The 21,523-nt window shown below is 51.4% G+C and overlaps 2 protein-coding genes across 3 annotated transcripts in view; one reads left to right on the top strand and one right to left on the bottom strand.

Moving 5' to 3' along the window:
- Window positions 1-7,510, bottom strand: part of LOC125281931 (focal adhesion kinase 1-like) — a 143,206-nt gene extending 135,696 nt beyond the window's left edge. The window contains exon 1 of one of the 2 annotated variants that reach the window (XM_057312837.1): window positions 7,384-7,510. The gene's annotated coding sequence lies outside the window, so the exon portion shown is untranslated. The remainder of the gene's footprint in view (window positions 1-7,383) is intronic. The other variant, XM_057312838.1, reaches the window with a different exon arrangement.
- A 10,431-nt stretch (window positions 7,511-17,941) lies between these two features.
- Window positions 17,942-21,203, top strand: LOC130543839 (ral guanine nucleotide dissociation stimulator-like). Its single transcript, XM_057312841.1, has 5 exons — window positions 17,942-18,442; window positions 18,811-18,914; window positions 19,422-19,491; window positions 20,101-20,172; window positions 20,631-21,203. Exons 1-5 carry the CDS (start codon window positions 18,389-18,391, stop codon window positions 20,775-20,777), a joined length of 447 nt encoding a protein of 148 aa, XP_057168824.1. The 5' UTR covers window positions 17,942-18,388; the 3' UTR covers window positions 20,778-21,203.
- Window positions 21,204-21,523: the final 320 nt, after the last annotated feature.

Raw genomic sequence — 21,523 nt, forward strand, 5'->3', positions numbered from 1 at the left:
TGAATATATATAGTCTACAAATCAATTTAAAAATAACCTAATAGAAAAATATGGGCACTTCGAAAAACAGTGCATCCGAATGGCCAGTAAATGTATAAAAAGATGTGCAACCTCACTGTAACCAGGAAAAGGCTATTTAAAACCACAAGGCAGCAACACAGCAGAAACCACCAGAAGGGGCGGGGCGGGGCGACTGACACAAGACCAGAGCAGGGCTGAAGCAGTCATTAGAGAGAAGACTGGGGGGCGGCTGGAGCCTCCCAGCACAGCGGGGAGCAACAGGAGACTCCCTCACTGAGAGGTGCTCCAGGCCAAGCGCTCTGATGTACATTTAGTGGGGTCACAGTCTATAACTGACTATAAACTAGAACTTTAACTTCACTTGACCAATGTAAGGAGAAAGAAACTGTTTCAGATCACTTTTTCCCACCAGCTCATTCCTTTTATTTTCTCCATCACAGGGCTACACCACTGACTCAGTCTGATGGGGGCCAGAAGAGGTACGTGGAAACATCCTTTGTACTTCGCGTCCACATTATGGTAACCTAAGTCCACCCGTCTGTCCCTAATTCTCTTCTCTACCTTAGTAACAACTTCATGTACTTCAAGATCACAAGGCCCCCTCAGCAGGAGCACAGAGTCTTCTTCAATCATTAAACCAATGACTGAGGGCCAACCCACTATAGGAGGAGGAGGAAGCTGTGAAGGACCCACAGATCCGTACAGGATAATACAGAGTCCCTGTCCCTGAGCTCACAATATTCTATTTGCCTTCAGGTGCGTCCAACTCTGCATAAGACATAGTAGAAAGTAAGCATATCACCAATTCCATCTTTGAACACTAACTTTTATCTAGCTCTGATCTTAGGGAAAAAATAAAGGACAAAGGCAAAACAATATATATTAAATTTAGATATGACTTTAATGCTAGGCATAGAATCAATTCACACAATACTGTTTTAGTAGTCACCCCAAGACTTGGAAATCATCCTGACTGTAATATAAGCAAGCCAATCTTTCAACACCAAAACAAAACCACCAGGGAACACGTGCCTTGAGCACCCACATATACACACTTTCCTGCTATCTGCCAAAAACCACAAGTCCAGGGGCCATACAAATTGCTATTTCAATGCAAAATCATTTATTTAAAATCCAAACCAAGATTCAAAAGAATTTAATGACCTCAGCATAAAACATTCAAAATCCCTAAACAAAATTAGTTGTGAGGTCTTCCCAAGACTCTAGAAAACCTGAAAAACATACTGAAAAAGAGTCCTGAAGTGAAGGCAATCTCACTAGCAAATCTAAGTGGTCAGAAGCCAAACACATGCCTCTGCCATTTACGACTGATTTTTTGCCTGCTACGACTTGCATTTCTCTTAAAACACTCTCAAGTAGTGGTTGACAGACATTAGCATGCAACAGAAGCTCCTGGACAGCATGTTCAAACAGACTGCGGGCCCCACCCCCCGAGTCTGATTCAGGAGGTCAGAGGTGGGGCACGAGCACAGGCATTTCTAACCCGGCCAAGTGATGGTGATGCAGTTGTACTTTGAGAACCACTGCAAACAACCAGTTTACTGGTTTACTGTGGTGTGCGCACGCACGTGTTTCCCTTCGCAATAAGCAAGACCAAGGGGAACTTGCTGAGGAAGAACAAACTCTTTTTTTTACCCAAATACTGACTTTTCTTGCCTGAGTGAAGGTAAGTGACCTGTTGCTCAAAACGTTTACTCTGAACAACAACGTAAAAGACTCTCTAAGCAGATCATCGGAAGGCCGGTGTGTCATGGAACTGGCATTACAGTGTTAGGAAGATGGATTTTTTTTTAAGATTTTATTTATTTATTTGACAGAGAGAGACAGCCAGCGAGAGAGGTAACACAAGCAGGGGAAGTGGGAGAGGAAGAAGCAGGCTGCCAGCGGAGCAGGGAGCCCGATGTGGGGCCGATCCCAGGACCTTGGGATCATGCCCTGAGCCGAAGGCAGATGCTTCACAACTGAGCCACCCAGGCGCCCCTGGGAAGATGCATTTTTAAAAATGGTTTCAGGGCATAATGTAAAACCCTTGTAAAGTACATGATGAATCCAACTGATTAGTAAAAGATACATTAGAGCTTCTAGACCAGTCATCAAGGATCTTTTATAAATCCCAACTTCCTAGGTCTTCAGAATATAGAATGAGTCCTAACGAACACATGACCAATTCCTACAAAATTAATTTCTAGAAAAAAACATTTGAAAACCATAAAGGGACAGAGAAATGCCTTTTTCCCGCAGCTCAAGTTTCATGATATTTATAATCTAAAATAAAGCAGACAAAGATAGAAACAGATAATCCAAGTTCTCCCTGGTATCAAGTCCTACCTGGTTTGTAAGTAAGGTTCTTTACCAAGGCAAACAAAAAACAGTGGACTGCTGACTGATGCAGGAACAGTTCTCCAACAACGAATGAGCCTGGGTTCTTTCATTCAATAAATATTGTGTCAGACACTGGGGATGCCATAGTGTGTAAAACAAAGTTTCTGCCCTCGTGTTGCTTAAATTCTATAAAAAGACACACAATGCACTACAAATATGGAATGTATAAAACCACGTCAGCTCTTTCTTCAGTCCATCAAAGACAAACACATGGTGCTTTGGTCACAAGTAGACCCAACAAGCACCTACCGTTCACAGCACAATCCAAAGCACCAGATGGCAGGACTTTTAAGATAGAAAATGGAGGCAGAAAGGAGATCCTAGGCACAGACAGCCCATAGATACAACTTTTTAGGTTCTTCTGAGCCTTGGTTTTGGTCCACTGGCCCTAAATAAAGGAGGACAGAGTACGTCAAGTCTTAAAAGCACGATGGAAAATTCTAAATCGGCGAGAACGAGCACATTCACTTCAGAAACATTTATAGAGCAGCAATGTGTTAGAGATTATAAATTCTAGGATTTACTACAAGGGGATGAAACCTGCATGAGAAATTTACAATTTACTTTTCCCTCACATTACACCTTGCTTCCCACAAAACTATATTCATAAACACTGACACCCCCCCAAAAAAAAGTCACCAATGAAAAAACTCTGTAACAATGTAGAGGTTACTAAAGCACAACCTTGAACAAATAAGCGTCAATCACTGCACTATGCATTATATATTTGTATTTAACTGATTTTAAATTAACTTAAAACAAACAATTTTGGTATGTTCATTAAAATGTTTACCTACACCATGTTGGCCAGATCACAGCTTCATGATATGAAAGCGTCAGATTCAAACAGAAAATATAATTATTTCAACTCTCCCAGACACGGTACTTACACCTGCATGCTACTCACTCCCCCTTCGGAAGGCTGGGTTCAGATCTGTGAGACTACTGCTGCTCTAGTCCTGTCTGGTCCTAGAAGCTGCACAGAGAGTTCAGCAGGCCCAGCCAACAAGGACCTACCCCTTGTGGGCCAAGAGGCCCACGGCAAGCTCCTCGAACTCCAAACTTCCAGTGTCTCCTCTGCAAAAATGAGGATAGCAATAGCACATTCAATGGTTCTCAGGAGGAATAAAGGAGAAAAAGCATGAAAGCAATCACCTCAGGTCTGGCACGTGTCATCTCCCAGATTTAATTCATCGGTAAAAAGGTAGTGACACCTACCAACAACACACAATACCCCACACGTAGCAGTAACATTACATCTCCTCCCCTATCAGTGGATAACATTCACATGTATGACTTTGGTCATTTTTCTTGTTCTGAAAAATGAGTTTACAGTAAATGCCAATGTATATCAATAAGATCTAGGCAGAATTTGTTTCGTTCAATACAAAGCTTGCAAGGAAAGACCTTCATGTCCTGACAAATAAGTAAACTCTGTGACGATGCTACTTGTTCCCTTCTCGGAGGCTTTCAACTGCTAAAAAGTGGCAATAGTGCCACCCAGCCAAAAACATCTATTTCATACTTTCCTCTAAAAACCACTTCATTAGTGTTTATGCAAATCAGACCATAATTAACGGCATTTGCTAAAAATCTCACCTATCCTGAAAGTTGAATTACATATGCCTATCTGAATTTTATTTCCATGATAGAGCCTAGCAAAAAAAAACAATACAACCGTTACAGACAGGAAGAGAGGGGGTTCTTCTGGCACTTTATAATCAGAAACACATTTATGTAGTTCTGAATGGTAAGATTTGGCACCATTCCTAGAAATTAATGCCACAAAGTGGCATTTCATTTCTCCTACACTAGGTTGCCTTTTGGTAGTCATGAAATGGAAGAGAGAAAAAAAAAAACCTTGCACAAATATTAGCAGAGAGAAAAAGCCATCAACGGTTTAAATAATCCACTACGAAACATGGTTTTCAGAAGAGACATAAAAAAACAACTACTTAAGGCAGCTGGCTGAGGCACTGAAACACAGGTACACCCAAACAGGAGCTGGAACCGCGCTCATCCTCTTCCACCGAGGATCCGTCTAAGGACAGAGATGCGACTTCAGATTTGAATGCTTACTGCACTCACAAACTTCCTGGAATTTACTACTATTCACTCAAATAAGGTCATTTACTTTGCCCAAGTTTTTAGAATTTGCATTTTAAATAATTTCTATAGGCATCAGTAAAAATTCCCAAAGACCCCCACAGCAATATTTTGCTAATTATTTAAGGGATTTTAGTAAGGACATACAGTAACGAAATAAGTTCTTAAGCTCGAGCTTTAAGACAAAATAAACTACTACAGAAACTAAACTTTACTGGTTTACAAGCCAAAAAAAACCCCTCATTTCACAAACGATAGAATTTTTAATTATATTGAAATTTAAAACAAGATTTTAGCCGAAAACTGTCTAAACTGAAAATGTTTACTTTCAAAAGTTAAAGACTTACATATTAAGACTTTGACTCTCATCTTTCCTGTGTTACCCTTGAGACAAGTATTTTCTCAAAATTAAGACACTTAAAAATACAGGAAAAAAGGTTTCCATAAAATCTTTAGAGATAGAGAAGTAGCAACTCAAAACTAACATCCAAAAAAGAAGAGTCATGTTCAAAATGACTCTTTACTACACGATAGAACATATACAGTACACAGAAGACACTATAATTTTTCCTGCGGGAACTAATCAGCATTTTTTTAAGGGGATAGCTTTAACAATACAATTGTTATTTAGACAATTTCTCAAACTTCCCAGCGAGAAAAGTTATGTGACTTGCTGAAGAACCCAATTTTAAGAATTGGGATGTCAAGTTCTCTAATTTCCAACAATGGGCATGGAGTGCTAGAGAAACGATGTTACTGAGAAATGTTCTAATGATCTGCACTGTGGCTCCTAACTTCTGGTTTCACCGGACACTTCCACCCCATCGCACTCATGGAGCTTCACTCCTAATCACGACTCACCTTCAGCGGACCGCCGGCCTGAAAAGAGGCTGAAGTCCTCTCTCCTGTAGGGCTCTGCCCCAGGACTCTTGGCCCCAAACCTTAAACACTAAGTTCTGGATTCAATGTCTTTATTTATCCAAGGACTTGCTTCTTGATGCATCATAACCTCTGAACAATGCGTAGGTCCTTTTATTCAGTGTATATACTCAAGTCTTAGGTTGATTGTGGGATCCTTTAAAAGACAGCAATGGGTTTTAAACAATCTTTCCCCAGTTTTCATTATTAAATCAGAGTATATGATAATCACCGGAAAGATATTACTTAAAGAATGTGTAACATGGGATCTTGCTGCTTCGACAACATTTAGCACACAAATGTATTCAAGACACGAGTGGTAGGCTCATTCAGTGTTTCACCTCCAAGGACAGCCACAAAGAGAAAACAATGTACTCATAAAGACACCGGAACGCAAACTTTCTTCAGAAGTTTCATGTGTTTAAATATTGCAGGATGTTAAAAATTATCTCCAAAGCACAATGGCATGAAAAAATCACCTACATTGGATCTCAACAAAAATAAGGTGAATGCTAATTTGCAATGTATCTTTCCATCACTTCATCCACCTTTCAGGTTTTCAAGAGATGAGACAACTGACCAGAGTTCACACATTTCCAAGAGAAGACTGCTGCCATTATGAGTTTTACAAATAAAATATTAAGAGTGAGGCTCTGGTATTTCATTTCAAATAGTAATGGCCTATTTTTCCAACCACGAAAATGTTGACATTCTACCTAAGAATCCCAGCGTTGGTCGTCTTATGTACAGATCCCCAAATCCTTACACCGCCTTCAGCTTGAATGTATTTCAACCAGTTCCCATAATTACTACATTACTATTATCTTAGTCTCACTGCCAAAAACCCAGCTGCAGGCTAACCATGCAAGAATGAGACACTGTTGAAATGACTAAAAAAATTTTTTTACCCTTACTGCATTAAGCTAAATCCTGCAATTAAATAAAACCAAGTAACACACACACCCCTCCTCCTCCTCCTGAGAAAAGAAAGGAAAGGAGAGAGAAAGAAACAACAAGTCCTTCTTCCACCTAAGCCAGAAGCAGAGCTGGGGGCTGGGTTGGGAAGAGGTAAACTTGGAGGCACAATGAATCAACGAGGTCTCCAGGCCTTTCGCCCCAAAAACCACAGGGCCACAGCAAGTTGAGCGCCAGCTGCGGGGAAAGAGCTGGCCCGGATCCGGGTTCGAGGCTCACCCTTCCCTGCCACAGGGCCAGTGAGTCCCCATATCGGGTCAGGGCTCTTCTCCCCCCTCCAGGTCCCCAAGGATTTCCCTCTTCCTCCTCCTTTCTCTCTCCCCCCTTTTGTCTTTGAGGCAATTGGCCAGCTCCCAAGGAGGCCGGCTGGCCTCCCCAAGCCCCCGGCCTCCCTGTGCGCTCCGGCCTCCAGCCCCTCCGTCTCTCCGAGACCCCCGAATCCACCAACTTCCCCATCTTTCACGAACCCCCCCAGGCCTTCTCATGTCCCCCAAACCTCCCCGTTTACCCGAGCCCCCGGCCTCCCCTCGTCCCCTGGCCTGCCGGAGCACGCCGACCTCCCCACAAGTCCGTCCTCCACCCATAGCCGTTCTCCCAGAACACGCCCCCTCGTCCCCCTTCCCTGGCCTCTCCTGTCCCCCCGGCGGCCTCCCCACATCCCCGTCCTCCCGGAAACCCCCAGTCCGTCCCACATCTCCCGACCCGCCCGCGCCCCGATCCTCCCCAGAGTGCCGCCCTCCCCGGGCCCCTCCCTCGTCCTCCCCACTTCTCCGGCCTCCCCACATCCTCGGCCTCCCAAGCGGCGCGCGGGAGGGGTCCGTCTCCGCCTCATCCGCGGCGCGGACCGGCTGGTTAGCCCCGCTCGGCCCTCCGCCCGCGGGCCGCGGCCCTGCCAACCCCCAGCACCAGGAGCCGGCCCACCCGCCCGCTTCCCGGCCCCCGCCCCCTCCCCGTACTCACATGTACCGCGCGGGGCGCCGGGAGGCGAGGGCAGACCACTGCGAGGCGGCGCCGCGAACCGACGGGCGGCGCTCCCTCCAACGCCTCACGCCGCGGGCGCACAGCGCTCCCGGCGGCGGCGGCGGCGGTCCCGGCGGCGGCGGCGGTCGCGGCGGCGGCGGAGGCGGCGGCGGCGCCGGCTGCGGCGGCGGCAGTAGCAGCAGCAGCAGCGGCGGGCTTGCGCCCTCTGGCCGTGCTGCGTAGGCGAGGGCCGCGCATGCGCGGCGACCGGCTGAGGAGCGCTTCACCGCCCCGGCGCGCGCCCGGCCGCGTCCCCGCGCCGAGCTTCCGCCCCCCCCACCCCCCCTCCGGAGGACCGGGCATGCGCCCGGTGGCCCGCGCATGCCCTGCACAACACGGGGCTCCGGTCCCGAGACCGCGCCGGACAGTCGCGCGGGGCATTCAGGACGGCAATGGACTGAGCGAGCCTGTGGTGGCCGGGTCTGGGGAAGCCTCGGCGGAGGCCGGGAGGCGCGGCCCGCCGAGCTGAGGTCCCGGAGGTCCCACTGGCGGCACTCTGGGCCGGCGGGGCTGGACCGACCTCGGGGAAGCCCTCCCACCCGCTGCCCTGCCCCCCACAGCCCGGACGCGGCCCCTTTGCAGGGCCTCCCTAGCCCGCCGCCCTGCAGCCCAGCCCCAGGGCCGGAACCCGCAGGGTCGCGCCCCCCAGTGGGCCGGGGCCTGGCCTGAGTCCTCGCGCGTGTCTTCGCCAGGCTTCCTGCCCACCCCGAGGAGTTAGGTGTCCCGGGACCCTCTGCACACAGGAGAGTGAGGCTCACATCAGGGATGTGTTCCGTGGCATCACAGCTAATGCTGGGCTGTACTTAGATTGAATCCTGAAAGACGGCCTGAAAGAGGCTGTGGGAGGTGGCTGGAGGTAGACAGATGTGGGGCCTGCGTGCTGGTCCCTGGGCTGCAGAAAGAAGAGGAGGACCCCCGGGATCTGGGAGTCACCAGGCCTAGGGCAGCTGAGCAGACCCAGGACACCAAGTGGAAGGGGCAAAAATGCACTCGTCCAGGGGCTTCTTCAGGCATCCTTAGGAACCTGGCGTTTGTTCTTTAGGCCGCAGGCAGCCTGAGGAGGGTTTCAAGCAGGAAGTAATATCTGATTTGTGTTCTTAAAAAAAAAAAAAATGGATAGGAAGGGGCAGGGCTACTTTCATCTTTATGGCGTCACTTTGATCCTCACCACAAGCCAGGAGGGTCCTGGGATGGATCCATGCATTGGTCTCCCTACTCAGAGGGGAGTCTGCTTCTCCCTCTCCCTCTGCCCCTCCCCCTGCTCTCTCTCTCAAATGAATAAATAAAATCTTTAAAAGAACAAAGGTAATAAATATCCCAAACTCATCATTTCCTGATGGCTTTACTACATACTGCCATCATCTACGCTCTCGTCTGTTGTATCTTTACAGCAGAAATCCACGGAAATGACGTGACGAGCCGCTGACATCTCTTCCTGACTGTTCAGTAAGGGCAGGCTGGGAGCTTGAAATCAGCCACGGTGGGAATATGCACCCCATGGAGACTGGCACACGCCACAAATCAGCACCCCCCCCCCCCGCGGGAGCCTGTTATATTTACCAGCATTGCACGGTCTATGTGCTGCATGGTGAGATGACATACAGTCTGGAAACAATGAGACAGGGACATTTAAAACAAAGCTTCATTTTAGTCCAACGAAATGAAATGCGTTCTGAGCACCTGCGAATTCCGTGCCCACCTCTCACTTCCTCCGCCGTTGACTCTCCGTGATGACAGCTGTGATTTGTGAGCACCTGGTAGATGCCAGGCGTATGAAGTTGTATTCTCTTATTATCACTTTCCGGTTCAGTGTGAATATTGTCCCATTTCATGAATGAGAAAACGGAGGCACAGAAGGGTTAAGACACTGCCCAGGATCAAACCTTTTGCACCCTGCCTCAGGGCCTCTTGTCTGGCTCCGTGTGTACCGTCCCCCTTTCTTGCCCGAAGCAATCCAGAATCTGCGACTATGTCATTGGACATGTCGTTACTTTAAGTTCCAATTGATCTTCATATCCACTTGTTCTGCGTTTTCTGAAATGTCATTTATTCTTTGGCTTGAGCGATTTTCCTTTCCATCTTCTCCACTCTCTGCGATTGCATTTAATGGCAACGTTGATAAAGCCCTTTTCTTTAGGGTGATCTTGCCAAAGCGAGGGGTACTTTATAACCTTCAGCAGATAATTAATGTGTGTGACAACCCACAGACATTGCACACACTTCAGCAGGACGATTGGGAGGAGTTCACAAGCACCTGAGCTGGAAATAAATTACAGGGGAAAGGCCTGCACCCCCTCCCCCGGGAACCCACACTCCGAGGCTGGCACCTCCTCCTTCCCGCAGCATCCTTGTTAACAGTGTCGGCAGCCAGCATGGTCACCGTAAGGGGGAAACCGAGGCAAGGAAGTGCCTCACCCAGGGCATCAGCAAATCAGCACCAGAGGTGTGTGGGACACAGGAGTTCTGGGCAGAACCCAGCCAAGAACGGGGATTACCTCATGCTAAATCCAGTGTTTGTTGAACGACTGAATGAAGGTCCCTATGTACTCCTTTCTCCCCGTGAATATGTACAGCGTGTTACCTTTGACCCTCTGACTGTGGTTAAAGTGAAGAGAAAGAAAAGAAAAGAAAAGAGAAGAGAAGAGAAGAGAAGAGAAGAGAAGAGAAAAGAAAAGAGAAAAGAAAAGAAAGAGAGGTTTTTCTTTGTGATGAGAACTCTCAGAACTTGCTCTTCTCACACCTCTCAAATACACCATAGAGCAGTAATGAACTGTAGTCCTGGGGTGTACTGTAAATCCCTATTCCTTGTTGATCTGAAACTGGAATTTGTACCTTTTCACCATTCACTAAATTCCCGCACCCCCTCCGCCCTCTGCTTCTGGTTACTTCAATCTGATCTCTTTTTCTGAGCTAGTCTTCCCCCTTTTCTCTTCTTTGTCTCAGATTCCACAGAGAAGGGAAAAATAGCTCTCTGTCTCTCTCTCTAGACAGGATCAATCTCTCTCTCTCTCTATGCTTCTCTACAGAAAGTCTTTGCCCTGTCTCCCTTATTTCACTTGGCATCATGCTTTCAAAGTCCGGTACTGTTAGCACACTTAGCGGGATATCCTTTTCTTCTGGCTGATTCCTATGCTATTCTCTAGGTACCACTTCTTTCCCTACTCAGCACTAAAGGGCACTAATGTTTTCCGTGTCCTGGCTATTGAAAATAATGCTTCTTGAACATGGAGGTGCAGGTAGTTCTCTTTTTAATTTTTGGAGGGACGTCCACAGTTATCTGCATAGTGACAGTACCAATGTGCATTACCACCAGTGGTGCCCAAGGATTCCCTTTGCTCCACATCCTCACCAGCATTTGTTATCTCTCGACTTTTGGAGGGTCGCTCTTCCCGCCAATGTGATGTGATGTCTCATGATGCTCTTGGTTGCATGTTTCTGTGGGTTAGTCATGTTGAGGAGCGTTCACTGTGTCTGGGGCCCAGGGACACGTCTGCATTAGACCTTTAGTTCCTCGTTTAGACACACAGGGGTGGGTGCAGAAGCACTCTTCTGGCTGAGGTGCGGGTGCTGGAATCGTAAAGAGGACACCATGGGAGTGGACAGAAAAGGAGGAAAGGGAGGGTTCTGAGGTCCTTTACTCTGCCCAGGGAGCCAAGAGATCCTGCTCCTTTGCTCTGTGACTCTGCAAAGGCACTGCGTTGAGGACCCCCGAGAAAAGGCATGGCTTTTTTTGCTGGTGTGCCTGCGTGGGGCTGTGCCACCAGAGCTGGAGAGCTGGATGCAGGGCGCTTCCTTGTCCATGGTACCTGGTGAGTTCTGCTGGAGGAACTGGAGCAGGAAGAGTCAGGCAGAGGCCATTGTGGTTGTCGCCCCTGCCCAGAAACAGCTTGAAAGTTTTAGTAGCATTCTGCAGTCTAGGTGCTTAAGAGGGGAGGTGGGCTCCAAGATCTTCTCAATTATTCATTGAGTAACTACACACTGAGCACTGCCCTATGCCAGGTATCTTGCTGGGCCCGTGCGCAGAGCTGAAATTACCTAGGGCTCCTTTGCTTTAGGAGCTCCCAGTCTACACATGGACCAAAGCTCCAAAGAGAACGCACGTGAAAGAAAAGAGCAAGCGCTCTGTACTAGGAATGAAGTGTGCTACGGAGGAAGGCTGGGGAGTCACTGCATGGAAAGATATGAAAGGCCTCACTGAGGCTGAGGTTGCTGAGAACAGATTGACCAAAGGGAGCTAGACCTGCACACGTCAGGGAGCAGCGTTTCAGGAAGAAGTGACTTGTGCTGCAGACACTCAATAACAGAAGCCAGTTTGGCCAGAGGAGTGAAAAAGGCAGCCAGGGTGGCTGCAGGGACACTAGGAGGAGAGCAGAGGGGAGGGAGGAAGGCAGGGACAGATGCTGAGGCCTGGGAGACTGTTACTTATCTAGAGTTGCCCCGGGACTGCATTGCCCTGATACCCTGCACGTGCAGGTGCATCGCTTTAATTTCTAACAGTATTTGTGGGTGAAGAATGCGGGCCCAAATTAGCATGGTTCCCCAGGCTCAAGGTGTGTCAGTGGCTGCGGCTGTGACCAGGGCCATACTGGAAGAGGATTTTGTCATGAGTTGGCTCACGTGACTCGGGATGCCATCTGGACTCAGAACCTGAGTTCCTGTGTGTCTTTTGGCCTTGGCACTGCCTCCGTTCTCTGTCCTGTGAGCCTCTGTAGATGGCAGCTCAAAACATCGGTGCTTGGTTCTGCTTCAGAGAGAGAAGAAGAAGGGAAAGGGAAGGAGTGAGTAGTGGAACATGATGGAAAGTAACTAGGGAGTGAGAAACTCTTTGCATGACATGTAGAGAAGCTCTAGGCATGGTACTTCATCACGTTGAATATGTCCTGTGGGTCAAAAGCCAGTCACTGACCACTTAGCGGTTACAGTCTGATGCCTATACCACAGGTCAGGATCCCTGGGAGCCATGGTGAAAGCCGCTCCCCTCATAGACCCAAACGAGGTAAAGGGGTCTCGTTCTTCATATAACGGGAAACAATTGCATGGTTTTACTACAGAGGTTGACAATGCCTGCATCTTCTTGCTTTTCCAGACCATCATGGTGCCCACCTTAAAATGAGGCCAAGAGGGAAAGTGACAGTTGCAGTATTACAGGGCTGGAACCCAGGCCTCTTCTGAGCGGCCCTCCATGCCAAGTCCCACCCCTTCTTGTAATTCTTCCATCTTGAAAATTGTGCCTCAGATACACAGGGGACCACCCCACACATGTAATAAATACTCTTATCCACAGACACCAGAGGATGTCCCAAGGAAGTAGATTCTAGCCTGATCCCCACACTGCAGGCTGGGAAAGTGGGGACTACGTGAGAGACGCAATGACATAGGACACACAAGTGCGCAAAGAAACATAGAACGTAAGGTCTGAATTCAGCTCTGCCTCCTGAAGCTTCGGACCCTAGTTCCATTTCCAGAGAGTGGTGGCTATGGCCTTTTTGGCTCATTGTGTCCAGTTAAGGAGATGACATGGGGGAGAAAGCTAAGGAGTCAACTGCCAAGAAGGGGCTCTGGATAGGTCTGACTGAACACATGGTCCCAGGGATTAGAATCTTGAAAGAGTGACCTCACTTCCTCTGTGATAGGCCCCAACTGAACTTAGAACTCTGGTAACCGGGCACCCAGATTCAAAAGACAACCTGCTCTCCAGCTCACTTGGGTGGAGACATTCGAGAGAGCAAGATGTTCTCTTGCTGCCTTCCTCCCTTCAGGGTCTCTGGGCCCAGGCAAGCCCAGAGAGAGAGACTTGCAAATAATTGTAGACGTCGGCTCAGCCCGCTTTTCCGAGCCCTCTGGACATGTGGCAGGAGACACCAACAGGTAACACGAGGCAGCTCAGGGCAGCCCACTGGAGAGCAGGCAACAACTGTGATGTCACCTCAGCAGGCCCACACCTCTTGCCCCTCATTATGTGTGTCCCTGTGTGTGTGTTGGGGTGGGGGGCTGGTTGTCTATGTGTAGAGAAGGGGACAGAGGATGTGGGACACACCCTTCCTGGGCAGAAGGAAGCTGCCAGGTGTTGGAAGCCTGGCCCATCTTTCATGTTCACGCCCCAGGTCATAGCAGGCAGGATGAGAAGCTGAGCACTGGGGACCAAGCTCAACTACCTCGATGTTAATCACGAGCTCTAGAGTTTCATCCGGCTACCTCCTTGCTCGATGTCTTTTCAGCTGCCCCTTTTTGCCTCAACTGGAGAACAGGATTTCTAATGCGGGTGGCCCCTTGTGGCAATGTCCCGGGAGGACACTAATGTCTCTTGACCCCATGTCTATGGGGCACTGCATTTTCAGAGCTGCACCCAGGAGGTCATCGAAGAGCTGGTCTGGGACTTCAACTACAACGCCCTAGACAAGTGGCAGGTGCACCAGGCCACCCAGGATCAGTGCCGCTCTGAGGTGAGAATGGGAAGAGGGTTCCACACGCCCAGGGCCCCCACACAAATATGGGGACAAACCTGGGGCCCTCCCATGGTGTTTCCACATGAGTGCCCCGCAGGCCCAACCACAAAGTCATCCCAGTATCCACACCTCCACCACCAGCTGTGGGAGAAGGTAGGAAGACACTCTTCCCATAGGTGGGAATGGTAGAGAATAGTGTTCGTGTTTTTTGCAGTTTGGGGCGTGGGTTATTCTGTTTCATTCTGTTTTGTGTGACTTTTCCCGCAGCCATGAGTGTCTTTGCATTTTGCTACTGTTTTGAGTATTTTCTTGACTCACCCCAGCCATCCTGTGTAGAACCCAGCTCCACTGTCCTTGGAGAACGTGTCCAAGGCCTTATGAATCCTCACCCCACACAGGGTGATTGAACATAAAAGGAACGGTGGGATGAAGCCATTCTATATGTTCCTCTGTAACGTATCACCTCTCAGAACACATCGACTCATTGTATGTCCCCCGGGTCACAAGCTGTGTCCTCATATGTCTTTTTGGACCTCCGTATGGGAGGTTGTCTGCCGCCGTGAATCAGCCTTTCAAGCACGGATTGGGTGCAAGGCCTCTGATGCCTCCTGGCCCAGGTAGTGGACTCTGTCTTTTCAGAGTTCAATCCAGGCCGTCTTTGAGGAGCTGCTTGCTCCAAAGGCTCAGCTACTCCATCTCCCTTGACAAGCAGCAGGTGCCTCGGCCCACAACAACATCCAATGCTGGTCTGGGGTGAGAACAGGTCCAGATTGATGTCCAATCTCAGGACCCACAGATGATCACGGCAAGGCCAGAACCCACACTAGAAACAACCAGCTCCCCTGGGGCCTGCCGAGGAAGGTGGATTTCCCCTGAACCTTTCTCCCCACCTGAGGAACAGACCAGGCCGCAGCAGCCTAGGGAAATGCCATGCATTCCATGCTCTGGACAGTTCTCAGGCCCAACGTCTATGATCTCGAGCAGCGTTGGAGATGCTAAGCCTGTGCTTTCTCCTGTCTGCAGTAGGGATGTTGACTGATGACTCAAAGGCATACAGTTCTTAATAAAGCCTATTCAGAGAGAGAAAAGCTGTGGTGGCTCAGCTAACAAGATGTGTTGAAGTGACCAATGCTTTCTCATTTCACCCCTAAAGGCAATTGTACTTTCAAGCCTAGAGCCTTTTTCTGGGTGGGCCCTCAAGTCCCTTTTCTTGCACAACTTCCCGAAGGGATGGGACTCTCTGGTCTGAGCACCAGACCCTGATCATCCTGGTGGTTCGTGGTGTTGAAGCTGACTCCATTGCCCCCCACACCCCCCTTCTCTACCTGGTGGGAAAAGGAATCATCCCTGTCCCTGGATGAGGCCCAGACGATGCTGAGGCTCCGAGAAGGCACAATGGAGCATTTCGTACAGTCCCTGGTGCCATCCTTCCCAGATGGGAGCATCTCAAACACCTCAACGATCTTCTGCATGTACGAGATGTTCACTTCAGCCACACAGGTCCTGGGCCAGCAGTTCAATAGGTGAGTGCCCACCCCATGCACAGCACAGGGTGAGCCTCCCATCTACTGGGTGTACATCTCGGGAATGGCACTACCCTCTCTGACCTTCCCTTTCCTCTTCTGAAAACTGCGGTGGTTAAGAGGATGAACCTCATACAGGTACTGTAGGAAATCATGGGAGGAAACATGGCACGGGCTACTCTGGTGCTTGGCTCTGTAGAAAGGGCTCCTGGACGTGCTGGGCATCTTCTTGCTTAATAGTTCTCTCTCTCCGGTCAAGAAGCTCTCAAGTGCAACCCTCACAGGCCGGTGGCCCTTCTGGGTTGACGAAAGGAAATGCAAAGCAGGCAGTTTCCCCATGTGCAAAGGACTTCTGAGATTCCATCTAGATGGTTCTGGTAGTTGTCCTTTGTGTGAGCAGCTCAGGGGCACACTGGGAGCAGGCAGACCAGCCCACGGGCCACTCAGGATTTGGAAAGTGCGGGCTGGGAAGTAGTCGTTCAAGAATGTATATTAAGCACTAGGAATGTGAATGGAGAGAGGAGATACAGTGTCTGGGTCTCAGTTCTATTCAGAGGGTCAGATAGGCACTCTGCACACCCTAAGCATGCATGTCCAATGGTTGTTAGATGTGACATCTTCGTAGCCTCCTCTAGCTTTGAAAGGATCCACCTAGAGCTGGATCATAGGACAGATGAAATGATCAAGTAAAACTGGGACAGGGGTTTGGGTCCAGAAGCAGGGCTGGCTGCCTCCACAGAGCAGGGTGGGGGACTACAGGGGTGCTGGCTGGGGAGGGATTTGCCAAACCAGGGATCTCACCGATCTCTTGATTTCCAGTGGGTGGGCTTCATCTGGGGGGCTTCATGTGAAGAAGCAAATGAGTCAAAGAAGGCTGTGGAGGGGGTCCCGGGCCCTCTGGGCGGCAGAGCACAGTCTGGGCTCAGTGGGTGCCTGAAACACCCATCCCTTTGACGGTCCCAACTTGCTCTGCCTGCCCCTCCCTGCTGACCACCCCAACCGGGGCCAAGAACCGAGGCTGTGCTGAGCCGACCACTCACAAATCTGCCTCCAACCTGAGCCTTGATACTGGTGTGCATGGAGGATAGAGTAGACCAGGCCCATGGCCAGGTAGAGGAGAGGAGAAGTGGAAAAACCAGACTCATTCAGGTTTTCTGGAGGACCAGGCCTCCCACTACGAGGGCAGCTAGAGAGGGGTTGGAAGGGGGCTGGGGCCATCCTCTGGGACCCATACAGAAAGAACGGTGCTGTGGGAGTAGCATGTGCAATGCAAGGCCAGGCCTCTGACTCTGCTCCACATATGACTCTCCCCAGCACCCTGTCTCCCTTCTTGGGTACCTGGCCTGACCAGAATTTGCAGGCTATCTATCAGTCCCTGGGCCGTGACCGTGTCGAGATCAAGGTGGCCTATGTGCATGGGGCCATGGTTCTGAAGTGGCATGCCTGGGACCTGACAAACCATGTCCCCCTTCTCCTGATGCAGCGGGAACTTCTGGCGCTCACTGAGGCAGAGGTGGAGGGTAAGGGGGATGGCAAGCTGGGAAGGCTAACTGGGATGGGGTTCATGGGCTGGGTATTCCTTTCAAGGCCATGGGGTCTGTCCTGGTTTTGCAAAGGCATCCGGAAAGTCAGTGATGTGGATGAACCTTTCTCTGTCTCCTGCCCCAGTGCCAGCTCCAGGGCTCCTTCCAGCGGCAGAGCCAGGAACAGGGCCTCCTATAGAGCTAGAGGCGACCCCGGCTCTGTGTCAACTGTCACCTGCGGTGTCAGAGCCAGCCTCCCCTCCGTCAGCTGTTCCAGAACTGCAACCCGTGCTCCCATCTTCTGCATGTGTGCCGGGTGCTGAGCGGCAGTCAGCTGGACCACCCTTTTTGCTGGAAAGTTTCACTCAGGCAACAGCCACAGAGCCCACCGCGGCCCCAGAGGCTTCCTGCCACCGCTGTGTCACCCCAAAGAACCAGCTGGGTGAGGAGAAGCCCGACCTCCTGGACTTCCCTCCCAGGCTGGTGGCAGAGCAGCTCACGTATATGGATGCGGTGAGCAGCTGGGCTCTCAGGGTGGGCCAGGGGCAGGCCTTCCTTCTGCTCTCACCTGCCCCACACCTGCCTTTCCCTGATGTGGACTCCTATGGTCTGGGACCAAATCTCAGCTCCACCACTTCCCAACCCTGTCAACCCATCAAGGCTCTTAGCCCCAAGCTTTCCCTATCCAGCTGCGGACTGTAGCGAGAGACCCTGATAAGCACTGATACGGAGGTACTAGGGAGAAGAAATGAGCCAGAATGGAGAGACCAATGGGCAGGCCCTGGTCCCGTGGGTGGAGGAGGGCAGCTCCCTGTGTTCAGTCAAGTCCATGGGTCACCCACTCATGTGCCTTGGAGGATGAGTACCCTCAGCATTGATTAGGCATCTGATGTGTCCATGAGGACAGGGCAGACGGAAGAATGTGTGGTTGCAGCTCCCGTGTGAGAATGTGCATCTGAAAGGGGGGGAAGGACCAGGGGGATGACCAGTTGGAGGGGAGGGGAAGAAGCCCCCTTGGGTTGGACCACCTTGCAGTGCCACCTGGAGCTGGGAGTTCCTGAGCATGATCAGGGTGCCAATGCCCTCCTTCCTTCCCTTGCTCTGTTTGCTCCTGGGTCATTGTGTACTGGGTTCCCTCAGGGAAAACAATGGAATGAAATCCACGGTCTCGAACCAGGCTCAGGCCAGATTCTCAGCTCCCTGAGGTCCAGCTCTGACCTGTGACCCCCACGTAGGACATGAGTCTTGCATGGGAAATGGCTGGGTGAACCAAGGTCCGCCTGTTCTCTAGGAGCTGTTCAAGAAGCTGCTGCCCCATCAGTGCCTGGGCTCCGTCTGGTCCAAGCGCAACAAGCCTGGCAATGAGCACCTGGCACCCACAGTCCGGGCCACTGTCGCCCAGTTCAACGGTGTGGCCAAGTGTGTCATCACCACCTGCCTTGGCAACCCAAGCATGACAGCCCGGGACAGGGCCATGGTGGTGGAGCACTGGATCAAGGTGGCCAAGGTATGCAACGGGAAGCCCAGCCGAGGTGCTCTCCTGAGTCTCGGGCACTGCTCTTCCCTTGATCAGGTCTCAGGGTGGAAGGCCCTGGTCTTTGCCCTAGGGACTGTGCAGTCCCTAGGCTCTTCCGTCCAGGGGCATGCTGACCTCGCCTTGCATGGCCCCATGCTGGGATGCTCCGTTTCTGCCTGGCTCCTTCCTTGGAGTGAGGTAAAATCTTCCTCCTCCTCTGGGCCTCACGTGTGCCCTTCGGCAGGTCCCTGGACAGCGGCTTCCTCCAGCAGGAGCACTTTCCCCTGAGGGGGACTGAAGCTTGAGAGCCAATCAGGTGCTGGCTCCCCAAGTGACAGCCCATTCTCTTCTCTCCCCAGGCCTGTCAAACCCTGAGGAACTACTCGTCCTTACATGCCATCCTCTCGGCTCTGCAGAGTGTCTCCATTCACCGCCTCGAGAACACGTGGGGGAAGGTTTCCAGGTGAGTAGGCCTCTCTCCATGGAGGGACCAGGATGGACGAGGGAGCTCCCAGAGGCTTGTCCTCTTCACCGTCAGGCAGCTTGGACCTTCTGGGAGGCGGCAAACCCCGACCACAAGACCTGGGCTGGTGGGTGGGTCTCTCAGCCTCCCTGGTGAGGAGGCCACCATGCCTCCCACTTTAGAAATCAGTTTTGCCAAATGTCCCACACGTGGCTGAGCTGCATTAAATCTCTTCACGTGTTTCCTTGACAGCCACTAAGCTCTCTGCCCATTTGAACCCCAAATTGACCCAAACAGAGTTTCTCAATGAATATGGGAAGGGAGGCCCAGGACGAGCCACATGAGAGCTCCCTCCCATGTCCTACAAAGACCTTAGTGCTCAGAGGATCCCAGAAGAAACCCTCAACCAGGCAGGTTGACACTCTGGGGTTTTCAAAGAAAAGGCACTCGCACTCAACCCTGCCACATTATTCGTCCATTGATCCTGCCTCCCTTCCCTCTCTTCAGGAAGCCATTGAGGATCTTTCAAAAGCTGTGCAGCAAGGACACCGCACAGGGCAGGAACCTGCTCATCAAGGTAGCCTGGAAGGTGTAGGTCTGGAAAGAGAGGAGGGGTGGGAGGGAACAGGGTCCTGAGTGGATGTAGTCGGGAATGGTCTGAAGCATTCCTTGGGGAGGGGAAGCCTTTGTCATGAATGTGGCGACAGCCTAGGTGAGGATGCCGTTGGTGGCGAGGGGGCAAGCAGGTGGTGTCCAAGCAGACTCCCTAGCCTACACACCCTCTCACTCTCTGTCGACAGCTGGTCCAGGTGGGGGCCTCTACAAACCTGGAGAGCCCAGAGGACAGACCTGTGCTCAGTGATGGGGTTGGGCTGGGTTGAGGGCCACAACAATGATGAGAGTAATAGGACCCTGAGTCCTCAGGAGACCATGGGAGATAGGTGGAGTTGTCACGTTTCCCGATGAGAAAACAGGCTCGGGGAGGCCAGGCTGCAATGTCAAGGTCACACATGGAGTGAATGTTGGAATGAGATTGTTCTGGAATCACTCACGGCCTGCTTCTGGATAATGGGGCCTCAGGATCAGTATGAGTTAGGTCAGATGTCTAGGTTCTGACGTCCAAGATGGTGGGGGCAAGTGGCCTGAGGGTATGATGGTCTCAAGGAACTTGTCCTTGGCCCTGCAGGAACGACCGTCCAATAGATTTGCCACCCTGGTGATGGCCCTCCGGGGAGCCCAGAAGAGGATGCAGAAGAAGGTGAATGTGCCTGAGGCCCAGGGCCTCCAAAGTCAGAGGAGGAGGAGGGCTCCTCCCTGAGGGCTGGAAGCCTCCCAAAAAGGAAAGATCAGGAAGGGGGGGGCATCCTTCCCACTCCAGCTGCGGCTCCTGGGGCCACAGCTTCTACAATTCTTATTTCAAAAGAACCAGGAGGAGGGTCCAGAAAGGTCCATAGAGAATGGGTTTTGCGGGTGGAGAGGGACTGGCCTAGTGCTCCATTCCCTGGCATTTTTGAAAAGCAGGCCCTGAAGGTGATGAGGAGTCTGATGTTCTGGGGGGGAAGGGAAAGGGAACCCGTGGGGGGAGGCTGCTAAGGGTCCTAGGCTGCTCCACGTGAGCCCATGGGGTGGGCTAGGAGGCTGGAGCGTTTTCAGTGGAGGGTCCCTGTGGACACCAGCGAGCAGGGACTCATCCCAACCCTCCCCCTCATGACACAGGGTGTCGTGCCTTTCCTTGGCACTTTCCTCACCGAGCTGGTGATGTTAGATACCGCCATGGAGGACTATCTGGAGGTGGGTGAGCCTGAGGATTGTGGGGGAGGGACCAGAATCCGGAGGTTTGGGAGCAGAACGCCCCTGTACTGAGCCCTGAGCTCTCAGGACTCGGCAAACCTCCCATCATGACAGCCTCACGGCTACCCTGTGAGCCTGGGGGCTGTTGCCCATCTCAGGGATGAGCGAGGTGAGGCTGCAGTTAGGCCACGGCTCCCGGTGCCGAAGACTGGTGAAGCAGCAGAGCTTCCTGAAGGCAAAGCTGCATGAGGTCTGTCTGAGTGGACCTCAGCCTCCCCCGGTGAGTTTGCCCGTGGGGGGAGAATGAAGTCAGGACCCTCCACGTCAGCAAGCACCTCAGTAGCCGCAACAGCCCCTTCCTGCCTGAGGCTTCGGCCTCCCCTACTGTCTTCCGAGAGGGTGGTGCTGCAGGGTCCCGACCTGTAGCCAGTCCATCTGCCCCATGTCCTCCTTTCTCTGGACCCCAGAGCCTGGCCTAGATCCCAGGCCCACTATCTGTGTATGCACGGCCCCCTCATGGGTCCTGGCCATGGTGCAGCATGAGAAGGGATGGGAATCAAGTGCTCCTAAGAACCAGGGGCCTCATTCTGATGGACTTTGTCTGCTTTCCAGGGGAATGAGATCAACCACCAGAAAAGAAATAAGGTGAGCATATGTGGCGCTTCCCGCAGGGAAGGGTAGGGAGTGGGCCTCAGAGATGTCCCTGGGAAGAACATTGCTTGGCTCCATGCCCTCCACCTCACATTTCCTGGGATCCCTTGAGAAGAAAGCAGTGCAAGTCCCATCCCGTTAGGAGATGGGGACAGAGCATGGCATCC

This window comes from Ursus arctos, unplaced genomic scaffold (assembly GCF_023065955.2).
Source record: "Ursus arctos isolate Adak ecotype North America unplaced genomic scaffold, UrsArc2.0 scaffold_16, whole genome shotgun sequence".
NCBI lineage: Eukaryota > Metazoa > Chordata > Mammalia > Carnivora > Ursidae > Ursus > Ursus arctos.

Bases quoted from the DNA above. Each gene is read 5' to 3' on its own strand.
- LOC130543839 (XM_057312841.1), top strand. From the start codon at position 18,389: ATGACAGCCCGGGACAGGGCCATGGTGGTGGAGCACTGGATCAAGGTG. The intron at 18,443-18,810 runs GTATGCAACGGG...TTCTCTCCCCAG, and splicing joins ACTGGATCAAGGTGGCCAAG to GCCTGTCAAACCCTGAGGAA. The intron at 20,173-20,630 runs GTGAATGTGCCT...CTCATGACACAG, and splicing joins AGAAGAGGATGCAGAAGAAG to GGTGTCGTGCCTTTCCTTGG.